Source organism: Syngnathus floridae, chromosome 13 (assembly GCF_059516105.1).
Source record: "Syngnathus floridae isolate MCC-2025c chromosome 13, RoL_Sflo_1.0, whole genome shotgun sequence".
NCBI classification, from domain to species: Eukaryota; Metazoa; Chordata; class Actinopteri; order Syngnathiformes; family Syngnathidae; genus Syngnathus; species Syngnathus floridae.
Window position 1 is genome coordinate 9,919,818 of NC_142425.1, and position 20,805 is coordinate 9,940,622.

Consider the following 20,805-nt stretch of genomic DNA (forward strand, 5'->3'; position numbering starts at 1 on the left):
GGCCAATTTGTGGCAAGGGGCAAGAAAGATCACATGTAATGCCATTAGTTTATCTTCCCGAGCCGTGAATCCAAGCAATTCGTCGTCCCTGCAGAGCCAACACTGATTAGCGGGAAAATTGGTTGAAATTTGGCAGGCTCAACTTTGACCCCGAGTTCTTTGTGCATCTGGGGAGTGGATCGGAGGCTTTTGGCGAGCAACAATCTGGAGGAAGTTGGAAGATGATTCGCAAAACAGTGCCAAACTGAGTACTGAGAAACATGCACGCGCTAATCTAACATTTGACCCAGAAAAAATAATCGATACGGTTTTTGCATTTCTTTTAAACAACAAACTGTGAATAAAATGGGGCTGATGGAAAACAGCATTCAACTGTTCCAAATCGTGCCTCAAGTCCCGCCAAGAACTTGGGGAATGTGAACTCGTACAGGTGAGAGGACCAAAGGTTAATTGAGAGTCGAGGCGATAGTGATCTTATTAGAGACCACCTAGCGACAAAGGTCGCTTTGAACATCTCAGTTTGTGTAGGAAAGAGGCAACAACAGATACACAAAATGCACATATTGTGTTCCCTGTGTGATTATTTTCTCCATATAATAAGTTCCAATGCAAAAAAAAACTTACTGTCATCATCTACTTATACGTAAAATGTTAAACGTTCCCTCCCTCCGACTTTTACCTTCACGCCGACAACGATGTCCTTTTTTAGCCATGTTTTTTTTTTTTTTTCTCAACGACCCGCCAAGCTATCATCCAGGTCAAAGAGTCGGTAAATGGACGTTTAGTGTTTTGTTTGGGTTTGAGCGACTTCCGCTTCAGTCATGAAAAGCAAGTGAAAAGTAAAACAGGGAGGGGAGGGGTGGAGGGAATAAACGTAGCTCTCTCTGGTGATTCATGACGAGCCGGAGTGTAAACCTGGTAAGTGAACACTGATGAATACAGATGGCTGACAGAGTGTATCTTTTCGCAACCATTTGTCTAATACTCCACTCACTTTATGTGCTCCTGCTACAACTGCATGAACGGGGGGGTCGCGGTGAAAGGTCAAGCCGTTGCTTTTACTCGCACGTACGCTCGACTGTCGGCGTAATCCAAATACGTGCGCCGTTTGAGATGTCTACATCAAAGCGGCAAAGCGGACGGGGAAAATTAAATACAATGGACGAATGAAAGTGTTTTTTTTTTTAGATTTTTGGAGTATAGGACGTGTGGAATCTGAAATGTCTTAGGACAAAACGAGCAACAACGCACGCTTACGACGCGTCAAAGTGATCTAATTACGCAGCGTTTATAACAAATTAGGCCTAATAATGAAGGGCGGGTAATCATATCAAGAAGCTGAACCGACGCCATGTTTACATTATCTGAAATTAACAAGGAGTCGAGGGAGCATTGTGAATGAAAACAAAGCTCGCCGCGCGTTTGCGTAACAAACATTTTGAGCATTTTTAGCTTTTCCTATGAATGACTTTTTGCTTGCTGATGCTATTCTTCACTTATGATGATGAATGTGCATCGTGGATATAAAGTATGTGGAAAGTTTTAGATATTAAAGTGTATCATTGCATTCCTTCACTCGATACGAATCCATTTAAAATAAATGTATTCATTTATTTATTTCAAAAAATGGATTGAGGAATCGGATTCTATCAATTATGAAATCGGAAATACTGAATTCTTATCGCTTCCCGTCCCTGGTATTAGGTGCCATTTTGAAGGAGAATATTTGGAAAAAAATATTACGCAAGACTTCAAGTCTCTGTGAACAACGTGTTTACATTATGCATGACGTGAGAGTGAAGTCTTACCTCTGATAGGAAGGTCTGTGCTGATTTCTGTGCGCCAACATGAAGCAAATACTCATACACGTATAAAGCTAACCTGCAAAACACAAAGAAAAGAAGTGTTTTTTTTTATTTATTCTTATTTTGTTCAAGTGACCACATTATTTCTCGATGATGCATTCAAATGGCCCAAACACGACTGAGCCGAATCATCCTTGCAATAGGACGGCGGGATAACCACGATTTTACAGTATAAAGATAACATACACGACGGATGGGGTTGTAAATGCGCGCCGTAAAGCTCTCCAGCTCCGAGCCAAAGAGCCTCGGTGGCACTCGGCCACGTCCCTGCGGCGTGCGGAACGCCGCTGTCGAGGATGCGAGCACAACAATGCGGAGCGGCGTGAAGAGCGCAGTCAAGTACCAGATATCAACACTGCATTCACACGCAAAAAAAAAAAACTTCCTGCTACATCGGAGTGACGTACGTGACCGAGTCTCAATAAGACGATATAAGCGCGGAATTGGACTTCCATGACTGAGAGGTGCGAAGGCAACATATTCGGAGATGGATACTGGAAAGCACTTTGTGAGCACATTGGTTCCAGCAGAAGGAGCGCAAACGAGGCTTGGAGCATATTGGGAGGGGGGCCCGTCTCATCGGCTGCCATAAGGACTAAAGCGTTGTATTATTAGAGAACCGAAGGCTGTCGTTCTATGCTCTTCAAAGAGAAGATGTTATTGTTTATAGCTACTTATAGTATACCTGGAGGTCTAGTTTGTCGATAAAGTAGTCCTTAAAGGCAACGTAATGACTTGTTAATTGTTTGGACAGCTATATGAATCATTCCTGGCTATTGGGAAAGAGTTGTAATGAGTTGAAAGCATGTGAGGACTATTTTAGATATTGTTTCTTGAATGGAGATATGGAAGTGGGTCAAGAACATATCCGAGGTTGTTTTAACCTGTGAATCGTTCTCGTCTGTGGGATCGAACGGTTACCCGCGTGAGGATTGTAGCGATGAAAGTTTCATGGCGAGGCCCGATGTGATCTGAGGGTTTCGATGCCCCGGCGATGGGCACCTGCTCCGGCGGCGATATATTATTTAGAGCCCCTCATTCGGGTTGGGAGCGCAGTCAGATGCGGTAAGTGTAAGCAGACAGAGGTTGAAGACATTTTGTCAGGCTGACTGATGAAGGAGACGTGAGGAGGTGGTGGAGGAGATGGTGTCGGAGGGAATCTCAAGGTCGTAGCCTCCTCCTTCCGATGAGGAGAAGGAACGCTGGAATGGCTTCCCGGTGAACCCGGCGCTAATAACACACGCCACTCAGGGAGACGAGGCGGGAAAGCGCATGAGGAACATGTTGATTGTATGATCTGGCCGTTCTGAGAGATAGACAGCGGTGGCGAAGCAACTCAGATTGGATAAGTTTCAATGTGTGACTTTTGTCAGAGATCATTTCATACACAGGCGGGGGTCGGATCCCATCATTCTATGCGACCACAAAATTACAGCTAGACCTCGGTATACAAAAATGAAACAATGCCACGGTGCTGGACCACTTTGACAGATAGCAAATATTGATCCAAAAAGGCAACATATGTACTGTAATGTAATTAAATTCAGTCATTACAAAAAAAATTAAAAAAAACAGGAAAAAGTATTTTTTCTATTGTGCTCTTGATTGGTTTATTAATAGACAACTTTTTGGTGACAAAATAGAATTCAATTTTTGCTTGAAATAGCTAAAGCTAGCTGCTATGCTCTTCCATGATTATCTGATTTTTGTAGTGTGAAAACAGTGTCACCTTATCGGTCAGACATTTTGATCCACAAAGACAATTAGCAAAAAAGACATTTCTAAAAATATGCGATGAGTCAACATCAAATGTGAAGTAGTTAAGTTGTCAACTTGTTGACTAATCGTATCAACTACATAATTAAAGTTGTCAACTTCTTGACTAATCGCATCAACCATACAATTAACGTGTCACTTAAAACATTGCCTACTACTAAAGATTTGATGGCGCTGACATAATTTGCTTTAAATGATGAACAAATTGAAGGTCTGATCATGTCCACCATTCCACTGTATGCCAATGCCAACAAAGACACTAAGTCGATACGAGCTCCACTCCTAAGATCCAAACGACATCACTAACCCAAGTCACGCTTTTGTTCCTGGACCACACATCAAGAACTACCTGGTCCCCTGAAAACACACCTGACATGCAGCCCCCCTCGGGCTGCCCCGTCCTCACGTTCCCTTTCCACGACTCGCCTCCAGAGACAAGAGCTTCTCAGCCATGCTTAGCGGTTAAAGCGTAGACAGTTAGCAAATGAACTTTCGTGTCTTTGTTTCAATAATTCAGCAGTTGGAGTTGGAGAAGGGTGAGTTGAGGTGTGCTGGCAAAAGGAGGGATTAAGCACCTCTGTTTCACAGGCAGTATTATCTTTCAGGGGGAGAAAAAAAAAAAAAAAAAAAGGACTAAAGATGTGTCGCATGCATAATTTAAACCGTACCCGCCAATTGTAGCCACATAAAATCGCAAAATATTATTTCCGGAATATTAATTATTCATGATGGTCGTATAAGAGAAGTATGGATGGAGCAGTTGAAGGCGCCTGAGCGACGTGGATGCTGTGATACAGTGAAGCGTGCCCGCTAAAGCTTATTCCCACCGCACACGCTGTTTATATTTGCTCGGCTTTGTTACGGCACTCCCTTTGTCAAAACAAATCAGTGTCAATAAGGCGGCAAACACGCGCGTCTGTCGTGCGACGGAAGAACACCTGCAAAAAAAAAAAAAAAAAAGTGCCCCGTCATTTTGTTCATCTGTTTATCATCAACACACCGGAGAGACAGACAAAGCGGTTAGAATGATTAGCGGGAGATTATATCGCCATAAATGTCTGTTTCAGTCAAGAGCTCCCACAGCAGCTGATGAGCTGAGGAGTATTAATAAAATGATGAGACAGGGGGGGAAAAAAAAGATGTAAAATATTTGGAATATTATGAAGGGGAAAATGCGACGGGAATGAAGTCGTAAAATTACAAGACAAAAAAGTCGTAATGTTGTGGAGGGAAAAAAATATTATAGTCGTGAAATAGCAAGAATAAAGTTGTAATTGCAGAAATTAAATCACAATATTGCAAGAATAAAGTTTAAATATTGACGAAGAAAAAGTTTGACTATTAAAAGAAAAAGTTGGTTGGAAAATTGCGAGAATAAAAATAGTATGAGAAAAGTTATGAGAATTAAATAGCAGAAAAAAAGTTACATGAAAAAGTCATAATGTCACATGACTATAGTTGTAATGTTGCCAAAATAAAGCACAATGTTAAGAAAAATAGCAAAATGTCTGAATTTTACAACACAAAAATTATGGATAATTATTAGCCAATAGCAGTAATGTTATAAGAGTAAAAGTTATGGAGGAAAAAATGGAATATAAAAACAAAACAGACTGAAAGTTGAGAGAAATATTTCCAAAACATTTTTTTTTCTCCAATGCATTTCAACGAGCATTAATTTGAATTTTATCTATCGGCCACAAATAGCAGGGGTCAAATTCCCATAGCTGACCTCATGTTGTTCTTCCAACTCCGCACTTGAGTAAAAGTAAACACAAAGTGCGCTCAACTGCTCAAAGGCAAAACTAATCAATAATCAATTCCACACAATGGACAAAATTCCACAAAATTGCTTATTAGGCCCACTAAATGCACTTTAGTAGCAGCTCTGCATTTGTCTAATAGAACAACACTGGTGGCCTTCGGTGCACTGATGTCAAACTGATTCATAACTTGAGAGCCAAAGATCCAATATTTACACGGTGTGCTTTACTTCAAGTGATACAATCTGACACGCGCGTGCACCGGCAGCGGCGGCGGCTGACGAGCGGCGGCATTAATTGACTGTTGTCATTTCCCCGACACCGTGGCAGTCAGCCGAAGGGGTGCCGGGGCTAAATCAAGGGTTCCTTTCCCCTTTTCCAGCAATGTTTTCTCTTGTTCCTGTGCAGCTCTTTATGCCGTCTTCAAAAGGCTAAAATGCAGATGGCGGCGCCATCTGTGCCGAGTCAAAACGGCGCATTGAAAACCTGAAGATCCCCCCACCATTAAACGGCATGTAAATACGTGGGCGGAGCTAGAGGAGGAGGAGCAGGGGGGGGGGTTGGTGTAAAGAAACAAACTGATTAACTTTACACTTGAAGATCTTTTAGGCCAAACAAATCTCCAAATCACACGAGAGCATGTCTGTAAACAAACAGAATGAAGACGTTTGATCGCTATCGAGGATATCAGTGAGTGCGGAAGCGTTAATTAAGACGCAAAATTCATCGGCGCGCATTTCAAAGAGTTACCAGTGATGGAACAATGAGGTGATATTAATACAAAAGCCCCTGAACGGCTTGTGCTGGCTTTAATTTAATTAAATGCGGGAGAGGCGGCACGGTGGCCTAGCGGTTTCCACATCTGCCTCACAGTTCTGAATGTCAGCGGTTTGGATCCGCTAAAATTTCCAACGCAAACTTTCTTGAGTTGGATTTTAGCGCTGATTTCAAATCTGCCCTCCAGGTTTTCATAAAAATAATAAATGTACAACAGTAATATAATACATAGCTCCCTATGGGGAGGTAAATCCATTTTGGGCTTTAACTATTGACGGTAGGTATTAAAAACGAATTGGAGACTCGGACCTGGAGTTCAAGGCTCCCCGTCATTTGTATCTGGGGAAACAGGTGACATCAGTCTTGTTCAATTGTCTGCCCGCTGGCGCCCCCTTTACAATATGTGAATATGTAAAGAGCCGTATGAATATGTAAATAGCAGCTAATTCAACGACGCGCTTACAAGGGAACATGTGTCGGCCCTGCAGGGCAGGTTAGGGTGACAAGACAGGTGAGGGCGGAGAGGGCAAGAAGCACACACACACACAACTAAACACAAAATAAGCACTTTCACACACAGGCGAATTAAGATTGGCTAACTTTAAAAAAAAAGTTAACAGTCAGCCACTAACCTGAGCACCCAACAGCCAATTCTACAGAGTCATTCGCCGGCACCCACGTCACTCACCAGCATTAACGAGGATGGAAATTTAGCAAACGTGTTATTTATTATGATATTTTGCATATAACGCAGCTGATCTGAAGGCAAAACCACAAACGACAACGGAAAATCCGACAATTTTGTTACCCGTTACAGTAACATTCATGTCGCCGCCTCTCCGTGAATTCCTAATGAGCTGAATTATTAATCCTCCTCCTACACAATCGTTTCAAAGACGGCAGCGGTTCGACCACAACATGCGAGCTGATTCATGACCAGAAGATATCTCAGCCGACAATTAATCTATTGTGTTCAGGTGGAGGGGGGGGGCATAGACGGAAAAAACAGGTGTCAACGCACCCATGGCGTCTGCTCACGTCATTTGTATATTAAGGCATCATACGTGGGTTCAAGGGTCACTTCATGCCTGCTGTTCGAAGGGCCACCTGGGATGCGTGTGGACTAAATGCCCACACATCAAGTCAGAGCAGGATGATGCAATGTCAGACCTGACAAAGCAACACATCCATTATGAGAGGAAGTGCTTGTCTTGATGTTTACTGGAGCAGTCGTCTGCACCAATTACAACAATACTAGAATTACTATAGAGTACTTTGTGTATATATATATTTTTTTCTTCTTCATTATAGGGACCAAGCAAAAATATGTGAGTAATTGAAACACACTTTAAAAGGTTTGTAATGGCTTAAAGATGCCAGAAGATACCAAAGCCCCCTTTTTTTATGAGACAAGGCAATGCCTTGACCAAATCTCATCACTTCAATAGAGTCCCTTGGCCCCAAGATGATACCAAAGCGTTTTCTTCACAAACAGCAAATTGGTGTTCAGCAAATAGCAGAGAATAAAAAATTCCCATCGCCATTTATAAATGCTGAACCTCTAATGCATACATAAAAAAATATATCTAATAATATATAAAACAAAAACACTCTTTTTGAGGTTACAAACAGGAAACAATCAACAAGTTGGCTCAGCGGCGTGGGAAAACGTCATCACGCCGCCCAAGAAGGCACAGCACGTTAAACCATTCTTACTGTTTCCAATTAATTCTTTCAGATTTTTAGCCTAGAAGTGTTTTACAAATAAATATTTACAGCACCATTTTGAGTTTATAAACAGCACAGAATGAAGTAATTTGCACAGCGCCATGAGATATTTCTCAAATGACAAACTGCTTTATACTTTAAATGAATTATCACTTTACCATTGCATTATGGTAGGTTAGTAATCAACGACTGCGCTGCGTGACCCTCACCACAGTAGGAGCAGAACTCCGTCGTAAACTAGGGACCTCCTGTAAACCTGATGTCCATCAAGTATGCTGGTAAAAAAAGATAATTCATTGCAGCTGCCATTTGGAAAATGATACTGAAAAGCGTCCATGACTGATCATCACTCAGAGGGCAACCGTGACACAGATGTGGTGCCATTGATGAAAATGTATTTGTACTTTGCAAAGCATCTTGTAACTTGGGGTCCCAGAGAGGAAGCAAACATCTACCTTAATGCTAACATACAATGCGTAACTCCTTGTACAAGCTAAGGAAACTAGCACCAACATTGTCAAGCAACAGATTTTTTAACACTAATATTGTAGCAACAACATGTAGACAAAGTAACACTACTCACAGGCATATATTCTTTATCCTCTGCAAAAAAAAAGACTTACTGCAGCTAACTGGGCTGATGTGACCGTCTTCTTCATGTATGCATTTTTGTACAGGTTTTATTATACTGACCCCTGGTGGCCAACGGGTGCACACCAGAAGGAGCCATCCATGCATCGCACAATGTATTAAAGCAGGAATTTATGAGACACAAACTTGATGTTCTTTCTGTTTTTAAAAGAAATGTGTCTCCAGAGTCTGGGCACACATGTTGAATGACATGTATTACAATCAAATGAATCTTGCAAAACCTTTTGCATCACAAATGTCATTTTTTTGGACTTATTCTTCATTTTTATTTGTGTCTATACTTGAAGGACACAGTGGAGAGTTTGTGTCTTAAAAAGTGTTTTCTTCTGCTGTTCTGACTGGCTCCAGATGGCCCACAGCCCATAGGTTGCCCACCCTGGTGAAAAATGAATGAACCCCACTGATCTTCATGTTTCTTGTGCAAAAAAAAAAAGTGGCACAATGCAATTAACGGGAGCTTCACGTTGCATTTCCCTCAAGTTTCTGCAGCCAACGAGTAATTTAAAAAAGAACAAGAGAGTGATGCGAGTGGCTTTTCAAAGCACACCTCCGTGATTTGAGCGCACGATAAGCCACCGGAACCCCGCGAGGTTGGTCCAGTTTTCCCGACAAAAAGTCTGCCCGGTTGCCTTGCAAAAACGCACCGTTAAGTCGCAAAACTGCGTCTGAAAAGTTTACCGGGACAAAAACTTTTGACTCCTCCGTGCAGCTCGCACGTGAGCTCCCGCAAGGCAGGCTCAGTTCTCCGGCGAGAGCAAGCAAGCAAGCACCGCGAGCGAACTTTACAACAAAAAAAAACGCGGTCAGGAAGTCCGTTGGAAAAAGTGAAAAGTTGACCGCGTGCACCTTTAAAGCGCTCGAAGGCGCGCGTTAAAACATGGTCAATTCACAGTGACGGAAGCTAGTTGGAGAAAGTTCACATCGGCGGTGCGTGCAGGTAAAAGCAGCCTTAAGAAAACGCGAGAGGTGTAAAAGAAAACACTCGGACTTACTTTTCTCGCGCTTGGCTGTCGGAAGGGACCACGGCTCCTTTACCTTTGGCGTACATGCTGGATTCTGTTTTAAGACTTTTGCCCCACTCAACACCTGTCAAAGAAAGCAGCCAGGAAAACGCTCCATCTCCATAGCTACCCCTTCAGTGTTTTCCTCCCCCTTCTTCCCTCCCTCCCCTCCCCTCCCTTTCTCCCTCGCTCCCTCCTCCCTCTCTTTCTCGCTCACTTTTTATTTTTTTTACATCTCCAACATTGGCCACAAATCAGGCACAGTTTCTATCGGGGGAACTTGAAACCGTCATCGGCTGGATTTCGCCAACCCCCCTCCCCGCCCTCCCTCCTCCTCCTCAGCTGTTCCGCAGTCCTGCACTTCCTCCCTCTGCTGAGCGCGCGGTGGGGGCTTCTTAAAGGGAAACGCACACGTTTTGTTTTTTGTTGTTGTTTATTGACCTCAGGAACAGGAGGGAATCTGGAATGTTTTTTTTAATAGTTTCCCACAATTTACTCCGTAACATGTCACGGTAAATCACAATTTAAAGCATGTTGTGAAATACTGTCAATCAAAACTGTTATTAGATCAATAAAAGGCTGTGGCAATCCTTCCATTTGGTACTTGAGCCCTCAGTAGGGGATTTAATCGGACTTAATCCATCTCTTAATATCACCACGATCATGAAGCAATTATAGTGACCGTCAATACTTTTAAAAATGCTTTATAATAACATCCAACTGTGAAGCTTACATCATATGGAGCAGTTTAGAATCAATATTTATCTATGAACATGATGTGAGCATTGAGAAATACAGTGCAACTTAAATACACAAGTTTATTTTGCTATATGACCAAGCTTACCGCATTTCCCATTGAAAATTAGTAGAAATATTTATTTTGGTCAAGATCGAAGCTCGCTTAGCTAATTTGGGATTTTTTTTTTTATTCAACCAGATGCACAAGTGACATGTCGTGTGCATGGAACCCAAAGCTAAGTCAAAAACAGCGGGGAGCAGAAAGCCAGTCCACTTGAGCTCCTCTCACTTGACAAAAGTTTGCCAGAGTAATCCCGTGCTTCTATCAGCTGGAGGTGAATTACATATCTCGACACAGCGCCATCTGACTGATAAGACACTGCGGGTTCGGGCTTGCGCCCTTCTTTCCTTGCTGTGATTCCTGCAGATTGTTAGAATTCTTTGAACATGGCAATCCCTGAGTGTTATGTCATTTCCTTTCCACGAAGTCAGATCAGTTCCTCCATGAATTGCAATTTTCAAACGAGTAAGCTAAATTAGTTTTCATCATCCGAGAGGAGAATGAGGGCAGCAAGAAAACGGACGACTATGTTGAGACTGTGGATTGATAAAATGTTCCTTAAAACTTGTACTGTTAATAGTTTTTAATAAAGTTTGTAAGACGATGACCCAGGAACAGCATTAATGCGCTTTACATTGTTTCCTATATGGGAGAGGGGAAAATAATAAATGACATCAACCAGCGTCACGGAACTACTTGTTCCACTTTGGAGGTTCCATTGTGATTATTTTCCAGAACTTAAAAAGCATACTTTAGATTCCATGTGCACATATTGTATATGAATATTCATCGCTCTCTCACACACACACAAACACACACACTTTCAAGTTTTATGTGGCGCTCTGAGGCCTTGGGGGTACACACACACGCACTCAGTGAGACTTTACAGTGAAGCAGATGTCTTGCATCAAGCGCTTTAACCCGTGAAACCGAGTGATGGAGAATGTGGTGCCGTATCGATTTTTATGTTCTACTTATTTTCTACTTCGGTGTTGCCGACGTGCGCGTAGCTTGTACTCAAGGCCGTGTTGAGCGTAAACACGGGTGGCGTGTTTCGTATTATGCACGCTCTCTATCAAAATGCCCCCCCCCACCTCATTCTTGTATTTAACTGGAGTACTCACGTACCGATTTATAAAATGTGAGCGTACACACACAAGAAGGGGGAGAAAAAAAACTTGAACTGCAGAGGCGGGAGTAAGTCACTTAAGTTCAAGTCTCAAGTTAACTTTAGCGTTCAAGCGACCCAAAGCGCAGGGAACCAGAAACGCAAAGCAAAAATACAAATAATGCAAAACGACAATCCAAATACTAAATCAACCAATTCCAAAAGCAACTTTTGAAGTAACAACAAAACAAGGAACTAAATACAAACTGTTGAGACTTCAAGATACACCTGGACATGACACGAGTGGCTGAAGCCAGCTGATTGGTCGACGCAAACCATGACGAAGCCAAATTAACAATTAAGAACATCACACAAGCAAATCCAAAGTTACTGCAGTAAAAATGTAGCAAGTCATGTAATATTGCTAATATGATCACATAGCGATTGCGCTAGGACGTTAGCGAGGCAGGGAAAATACTTGACGCACCGCTCCGTGCTGAACCTCAGTCCCTCACGCTGCCGGATTCCATTTAGGGCTCACACGTGAAACGCGTTGACCCACACAGGGTTCAGCTGACGTGACGCCGGCGGACTCATGGCCATCACACTGTCACTCGACCTGTCGCACCTCTTTATCAAGCGGGCCTCGGCCGCACACGTGCGGGCCCTGCCGTCGATGTTGACGCGGATCATTGGACGCGGGAAAACAATTTCTAGCGGTTATTGACCTATGCCTTCGAAATGTCTACCGTGTCTGTTCAAAGAGGCGTTTTGAGAGGAGTGGAGGGGAAAAAAAAGTGCATTATAAGACCGTGTATTGATTTTCACTTGTACACTGTGGGCGTTAAATCTGATGATAATAACCGAGTGACTCACTTTTTATTCATTACTTTCTATTCAAATGGAGAGCGCGGCACAAGCAGGCTTGACTCATCACGCTCGCCGAGTAGCAAAGTGGGACATGGTTTTTGCGGAACACGATTGTAAACAAAAAAAAAAACAAAAAGCCAACGGGGCTGTATTTGACGACGGGATACGAGCGTTAATACGCCACGGATTGCTCGACGTGACTTTTACTCAGTCGATAATATACCGTGCATGTTTGAGGTCTCCGAATGTTGCTGTTTACTCAACTCGGAAGCACAAAAATAACGTCAGGTGATGAGCCACATGCTGCTTCACCGCGTCAAACGACAAAGACATGATTGTCACGCCCGCTTTACTTCATTCTGATCTGCGGAGCCAAAGTCCTCCCCCCCCCCCCCACCCCCCTGTTACGCAACGGCTTTAGCGCCGATGAAGTCAGATGCCAGGCACCCCCGTTGGGTCTCGACTCCACCCGGACATCCAGCCTTGCGCGGAAAAGAAAAACACAATGAGCCGCAATTTTCGAGCGGCAGAGGAATTCCCCCCGTTTGACATTCTCCTTCAAGCCAAATCCAAATTGATCACAGCTTGACTAATTCGGCAAGTAATGCATGTTGAACTCATGGTTTGAGTCCATGTGTGTGCGTGGTGAAAGACCTGGAATTATTGCTCCAGAAAAAGAGAATCACGCAACTCCAAAACAGGCAATAACAAAGCAGCCCCTCCAAGCCCGTTGAGTCAGCCTTGGCCCGTGTTGGGCTTACCTCCCCCTCTTCTCCTCGCGCTCTCTCCATCTTTGCTTTTCACCTCCACATCTTGACTTAGGCGGGACAGACGGCAAGAAAAGGGGGGGAGGTAGCATGGGGCCTTCATCGACTCAAAAGCTTCTTTATGGCCCCGGTTGGGTCAAAGTGCTCAGCAGTTTGGAGGAAATCCATCAGCGAGCGTGGCAGACCACTACGCGGGTGCTGACAAAAAGACTAATATAAAAACCCAACACCGGAATTAGAAACCGCAGTGAAATGAGCTCGTTATTCTGATCTTTAAAAGATGCAGTCAAGTGAATGGAAAGAAAACATTAGACCTGTTTGAAAATAAAATTCAAATGGCACAAGAAAGATGCTAGGCCTTCGTAGAGGAAAAACATGCTAACCTCTATGCTAAAAGGAAAACGAGTAACATGAAATAGTGGATGGCTGTTTTCGAAGGAGGAATTTCCTCCATCATTGATCCAGCCCAAGCACGGCTGGAATGTCATCGCCACATCCTCGTCCTCACTGACTGCTAACCGTGACGACGGACAGGGAGGGGGGGGGGGATAACGTCTGGGTTGCCGCATCCTGTTTGGTATTAGACGGCGACCGCAAACGGCGACAAGCGCTAGCGGTGAAACATATGGTTTCGTTTGATGCCGCTCTCCCTCCTCTCCCGCCACCCTTCCCTTCCATTTATCCGGCACGCTCCACCCCGCCATCGTCTCCGCTTCCTTCAGCGGCCACCGCGACATATTGCCTTTGCTGTGCTCACACTGAGTGAAATTACCACGTCGCCGTTTGCAGGCGAGGTGACAGCGGCCCGCTAGCTGTCTGGCTAACAGGCTTTGCGGTACCCCGCTACCTCCTGTCACTTTCTACTCGGCTCGATAAGAAGGGAGGAGGAAGCTTGTGGAAATTGCATCATCGGCGTGCCAAAAACACGACTCGGCGGTACCGACAGTAAAGCTACGCCCGAGCGCTTGCCAACACTGTGCGGGTATATGGAAAAATGTCCACAGACTACAATTTAGCGCTCGGCAATTCCTCACTGTATACGGGTCTACATTTATTGTTGGCACTGCTCCCACACATCCTAGTGCACGACATAGCCCTGTGACCCCAGTCTGCCCTGAGGGGTCCGTGCATGTGTGTGTGGAAGAGGGTAGGGGGAAGGGGATTTTTAAACAGACGGGCTAATGGGGGTTGTCACACCAGGGAGTCAGGGGGGGGGGATATGCCGTCGTCTACTCTGCTGTGCTCTACAAGAGGTGGAATTGGTACCGCTGTGAAGATTGTTCACGACACAAAACCTTGACTACATTGAAAGTGAAGTGTGTTTTCAATACAATTGCTGTAAGATGATCAAATAAGGGACTGACCTGGACGGCGGATCTGAGCAAGGTGAGGCTGCGCCGTTGTGGAAGTAGTTAGTGGCTCAGCCAACTTCAGTCACACTTTGTTTTTTGTCATTTAACAGCAGTTGACTGTGAGTCTGCATGAGACCAAAAATACAATCAAGTACAAAAATAAAAATACAATCCTAATCATCAAGAAAACTACCATTTACCCCCCAAAATAGTGAAATGGGGAAGTCTCAAAGGCACCATTTTAAAAAAAAAATAGTTTTACTAGTCTCTGATTTCAAAACAAATTATTCATCAATTTGTTGCGTAACATGTACTGTATATAAGTCATCATGGCCCTCCGAAGACTACGATGCGGCCCACGACAAAAACGAGTTTGACGCTCCCGAAGTAACTCAAATGTACCGGCGCGAGTCTCAGTGATGTTTCGCTTTGTTTCCTCCGTCACGCCTGATGCATGGACGGGGGTCACCGAGGGGACAAAAGCGGACATGATGGCTGGATGTGTGTGTCTGAGTGGTGATTGTCAGCGAGGCAAGGGAGGGCGGATGCTCAGCCGCTTGAATAATAACACTCCAAGCGGCCATTCTAACCCCGTTCCTCGCACCTCCGCCTGCTGAACGGCGCGTAGCCACCATGTCGTGGGAGCCAAAAACGGGAGACATTTGCATGAGGTTTGCCGCCTGTTTGAAGCTCTGAAAATAGTCGGCGGTGGGATGATAAATATAGAGCTGCCTGTCTTGCCAGCCGATTAGGACGGAGCTACTGGAGTTATTGTGTTTCTTCAACACCACTATAATTGACCTCAAGTAATCACAGTTTTTAGAGGAAAATATTGTACACTGGAAAAAGTTTGTTTTATGTTGCACTTCTTGACCCGAACCCTAAATTAATGAAAATATCATTCATCCATTCTAGCCTCTTTTTAAGAAAAAAAAAACTATTATAGACGGCTTTTTTGCTTCAATTCAATGCTGCTCCTTTTCCCCCATGCCGATTATAGCACAAATGTAACAATTCTCTCTCTCCCAATCAAAGGAAGACGACATGTAAAACGCCCGGGGCTCACTATTTGAGGAATTACGCGAGTTTATCTGCTTTGTTGCCCTTGAGCACCTCCTGAGAAGAGCTCCGGCACTTCTGCTTTAAACCGCACGTTGGAGAATATCTCCAAAATGGATTCGGTGAAGCTTTAGTCTCAGCGCCGCGCCAATCCGTTGTGGAGATTGTACCTTCTTTTATTTATTTTATTTTTTTGAAGGTGTCATGGGACACCTGGGGAATGGAAAGTCTAAAAAGTAAGCATGACAAGATGAAAACCGGTCTGTGTGTGTGTGTGTGTCGCCACATGTGCACACGCGTGTACAAGGAATGGGCGGAAACTCGACAGGCGTGACCTACATATCCATGTGTGCCTTCTTATTAGCATACACACGTTATTGTCTCTCGCACACACACACACACGCACACACAAATGGATAACGGTGACTTGTGTCATGGAGACAACCAAGAAGGCTATTTACATTATTTGCATTGTGTCCTTTGTTTGCCGTTAAGCGTCTCGACACCACAGCAGATGGCACGCACGCTCTCGACCACACTCTCACACACACACACATGTGCATGTATGGTTAATTTGGAGATGGACACACACACCCTAAGTGAGAGAGCCTAAATGCAATTTGAATATTGCATGACTCATTTTGGTCACCACCATCCACCAATTTATATGATGATTTGACTGTTTATCTTGTTCTTGGCAAAAGTCACAAGTGAAATTTGTTTTATAAGGATCACTGTAAATGATTATTAGTACTAATTGTATTGGTGTTGTGATTAACATGGTGATGATTATCATAATGATTTTTTTTTACGAATCTGTGACATTCAGAACTCCTTTAGCTCTCTTTCCCCTCATCTCATTCGCCTCAGTGCCGTTTTCCCTCTTCATCCACCTCCTCGTCTTCCTCACCCCCCCCCCCCCCTTCCCGTCTTCCTCCTCATAGCTGAGCAGCATCCCCAGGACAACTATTAATCATAGGCGGAAATGATAGATGCTTTGCACACCAGCAACGCCATCTATTTTGCCTAAGTGCGTGCTGTCGATGCACCACGCCGCGCCGCGCATGTCTATCCGCTGAGCTGTGTGCAAACAGCACACACACAAATGCAGACTTGAATGGGGGAAAAAAATGTAATTGTTCAATTTCGACATGTTATTCTTATGTATGACTATAATCGTGATCTCATCTTCAAGTTAAATTCCATAAGTAAGCAGAGCTGCATTGAGGTTTATGTTTGATTCTGATAAGCGAGCAGCATGACAAGAATGATTCACCCATTTGTAATTTATTTTTTTTAAAAATCACATTTTCATTGTAGTTAAAAGAGTGTCAACCAGGCTACAACCTGCATAACGGAAAACATTTAGCGACAGATTCTCCGTCGGGCGGGTTTTGAACTCCAACACGGACCGTCGCTACCTCCGGCGACTCGTTAGCGCTAAGCTAATTACTAGCACTTTGGCGGCTGGGGGTGTGCAAGAGATGGCGGGGGAGGAGTCGGCCTAATGAAGGATTAGTCCGAGGTTGTTATACTGTTTCCTTTTGATGGGATTACGACGCCCAGGGCTAAAGCGGCGGGGACGACGTTTAATGGCAACTTGATGGCGACAATAAGAAGAATCGCACCAAATAAAGACGAGCTGAATAAAATGGCACTGTCAGGTTCAACAGTTCTTTCTCTAGATCAACATTAGTTATAAAAAAAAAATGACTTGGTGAAGCAGCATGTGGCGCACTCCTCAAGATTTATTTTCTTACTCTCTCAAGTAACTGTCAGCAATTGTGTTTGTAACTTCTGTGGTATTAACAGGAATAAAATGTGTGAGTAATAATGTAGCAACACCAGGCGACATGGCTTTGCCATAGCAACCGGGTTGGCTTGAGGAATAAGGCGAAAAAACCAAACTCAACCACGTGACAATTGCGACTTTTTGGTAAAAAAAAAAAAAAATTGTGCGGAAATACGTACTCATCTCTGTGTTTCTCTCACTCACTAGAAACATCCCAGAGTGTAAAATTTACCCTCTTTGTTTTGGCCAGCTTTAATTGGGAAAATTATACATAATTGCCGCCTGTGAACGCTTATCCCTCTCATTCTGCTTTCGTGTGCACGCTGCGCTGGCTCGACACACAGACACGCGCAGGAAAACGTGGCAACTGTGCCAATGCTAAAGACATGCACATGTATATAATCGGAATACCTTCTACTATTTTTTTTTCCCACCTGATTTCTGACAGGAGTGTGTAAAGAGACTTTTATCCCCATAAAGTGATGTATCCCAGAACATACACACACGAAGGTGTAAAAAAAAAAATTTGCATGAATAGTAGCTAGTAGCTATTGTAGAGTCTGCATTCATTTTATGTTTTTTTTTCTGGTCCCCACAAAAACTTCAGAAGAAAATCAGAAGAGCTACCCCATTTGTTTTATGTCTGATTTATAATCCCCAAACAGCAAGCGGTCCCCATAAAGTTAAGAATGCCAGAAACAAACACACACATATATCAATTAGGTTTACCAGATTTGTGGTCCCCACTGAGCAAGCTGTCCCCATGATGTTTCTAAAAACTAAAATCACAAGAGCTCCTCCATATAAGTTTTGAAATGATTTATCTGGATTTTATTTTCAATATGACAAAAATATTTTTACATCGCTGTTTGTATATTACGGTTTGTCCTGTACTTTTGTTTCAACATGTATTTATGAGACTTTTTTGACCATTCATTCTTGACATCATATGTCCAAATAAACACACGCACACACCTCAAGGCTGATAATGAAGCTTGGGAAAAGATGATTTATGTTTAATAGTGAAATCTAATTGATTTGATTCATCACGTTCCTTCTCGACTAATTAAATTACCACAACACATTACCAAACATTAGCGCGTAGGAGTGCCGAGTTGATTTCACCTCTGGAAGATTGTTATCAATTAATTATATGGCAGATAATAATAATTTTTTTTTTTTTTTTAAAGTACAATCGGACGGCCCCTCCAAAAATTTCAGCAGGGATTTTCGGCAAATTAGCGAGAAACACAATATGGTACTACAAGAAGTATGATGCAATATGCTTTTCATAGACATTCATCATTACGCAACCGTTGCATGTGTGCACACTGAAAAACAGATTACAGCCATCACAGAAGCTTTTTATGAGAATATTCATTTTATATTCTGATGATTTGCATGATGCCCTTTGGTCCAGATTTAGATTACTTGACCCGCCTTATCTGAGCTTAACCATAAATATGTTACCGCTGTGGTTTTTATCCTTTGGTCAGTTGTGGTTTAATTTTTTATTTACGTTTTGTAGATTTAGATTTCATTGCTGGTTGTTGTTGTTGTTGTGGTTATAGGATTATGTTGGAAGTGAAGAACGAAATAGGAAAATAACTGTAGTGGAAAATATTGACTATTAGTGTGAGGAAAACCTAGAAGTGTAGAAATTCCGTAGAAAGCGCAGAATGCAATACGAGTAGAATTTATTTTACGGTTACATAACAAAGGTAGTAGTCCTCACAATTTTAGGTGACTTAATAAATTATCAAAATGTTAATTAATTTTAAGTAACTATAAAAAATTTTAACAATATGTTCACTAGGCACAGAGTCTTTGACTAACAAAGTTAACAATAAATTTATAGTAGGCGGGAGAAAAGAAGAAGAGAAATACTGGAAGCCTAAAGTTGTGAAATTTAAAGGTGCAGCAGGGACCTTATAAAGCCAAGTGTGAAGATGGAGCACATAAAAAAAAAGGGGTGACGGCGAGATGGGCGAGATTGGAAAAGAGAGCCGAGCCACCAAGCAGACAGATTGCTGTGTGTGTAAGAGCAAAGGGAGAAGATAGGAGGATGGAGGGGGAAAAAGCGAGAGAGCGAGTAAAGAGGTCACAGAGTGGTTACGAAACCAACTGTGACCTAATGCGGCGTGTTTATGGCGCTGTTTTGGAGAGGCGAGATGCAGGCTGGAATTAGAAGGGTGGTGGCTGCGGATCGACCCGCAGACACACAGCCGTGCATTGTGCTGACATTTTCTCTTTCGAACAGCATTTCGAACGGAAGATTACTAAAATAACTGGAAGAGCCATGAGTGGGCTAACCAAAGAGTGACTTAAAGTTACATATATACGTATATATAAATACTGTTAGCAAGTTAGCATTTAATATCAGGTTTTTGATTCAATATCTTAGAATGCTGAATCTTTTTTTAACTAAAGTTGCTAACTTGCTATTAGCATACCCGCTCTTAGCTCGTTAGCATCGCATCCAGTCTGATCATTAGACGCTCAATTACCTAGTTTTCCTTAAATCCCGAACTTATTATACATGACTAAAATCGCTGACTCGTTATACATTAGCATAACTGTAGCATGTTAGCATTAAGCAACAGGAGTATCTAAAATAGAATTTTTTTTAAATAAATTTCTCTCAAGAATATTGCACCTGGTGGACACCTTGAAGACCTTATCCAGGTGATAATACAGGCTGGTGGCAGTGGTGTCAAAGTGTTTCTCACAAATGATCTTACGTCTGCTCGCATAGCCGTGGGCATATTGCGGAGAGGGCTCCCGATGTTCACGGCGCATGTGTCTTCGCAGGCTCTCAACACATTGTCATTACATCTGCCAGGCTGTGTCGCCATTAAAAGCTGCAATTCATGAATGAACTCGATACTGTTTAAGTGCGCGATTGTTTTTATACTTTCTAGGTTATCACTTAAAGGGTGAAGACATTTTTTGTTGTATGCTTCACCGACATTGTGTTTTACCTCGACCTGAATTTGACAGTTTGCTTATTTAGCCGCTATCAAAGGAGCAGTTGAATATGAGAGGGCGATCATTTTCTCATAAAACTTGCCTTACGCCTGAACAATTTGCCCCCCCCCCCACCCCCACACTTGTGAAATAATATCTACGGCCCTGTTTATATAGCTCACATGGCGTCTGTAGATGACTCGAACAAAGCCATAAAAAGGGCCATTTTTGTGTTTTGATCATAAAATATACTTGGAGGTTCATGTGCACTTTCCTGCAGGGAAAAGGCCAACTAACTACCTTCAGATTGTCTGGCTCCTCCTTTGCGGGGCCTCTTCATCCTCCGCCACCCCTTCTTTCTTGCACACATACACCCACCCGCACACACATTCCTAGGCGCTGGGCTGAGACGGTATGTGAACAAAGCACAGACAGACAGACGGAGGGAGGGAGGGAGGGAGGTAGAGGGAGGTAGGCCTCCATTGTTACTGATGACTGCAGGAGAGCGCTCGCTGATGCCAGCTCTTCTC

The 20,805-nt window shown here is 43.2% G+C and overlaps 1 protein-coding gene across 2 annotated transcripts in view; it reads right to left on the reverse strand.

Moving 5' to 3' along the window:
* Positions 1-9,723, reverse strand: part of ssbp4 (single stranded DNA binding protein 4) — a 52,897-nt gene extending 43,174 nt beyond the window's left edge. For both annotated transcript variants that reach the window (XM_088393877.1, XM_088393878.1), the window contains exons 1-2: positions 9,553-9,723; positions 1,809-1,881 (exon numbers count right to left, since the gene is read on the reverse strand). In XM_088393877.1, the coding sequence (XP_088250003.1) occupies positions 1,809-1,881; positions 9,553-9,608 (129 nt within the window). In that variant the 5' untranslated portion in view covers positions 9,609-9,723. The remainder of the gene's footprint in view (positions 1-1,808; positions 1,882-9,552) is intronic.
* Between the last annotated feature and the right edge of the window lie 11,082 nt (positions 9,724-20,805).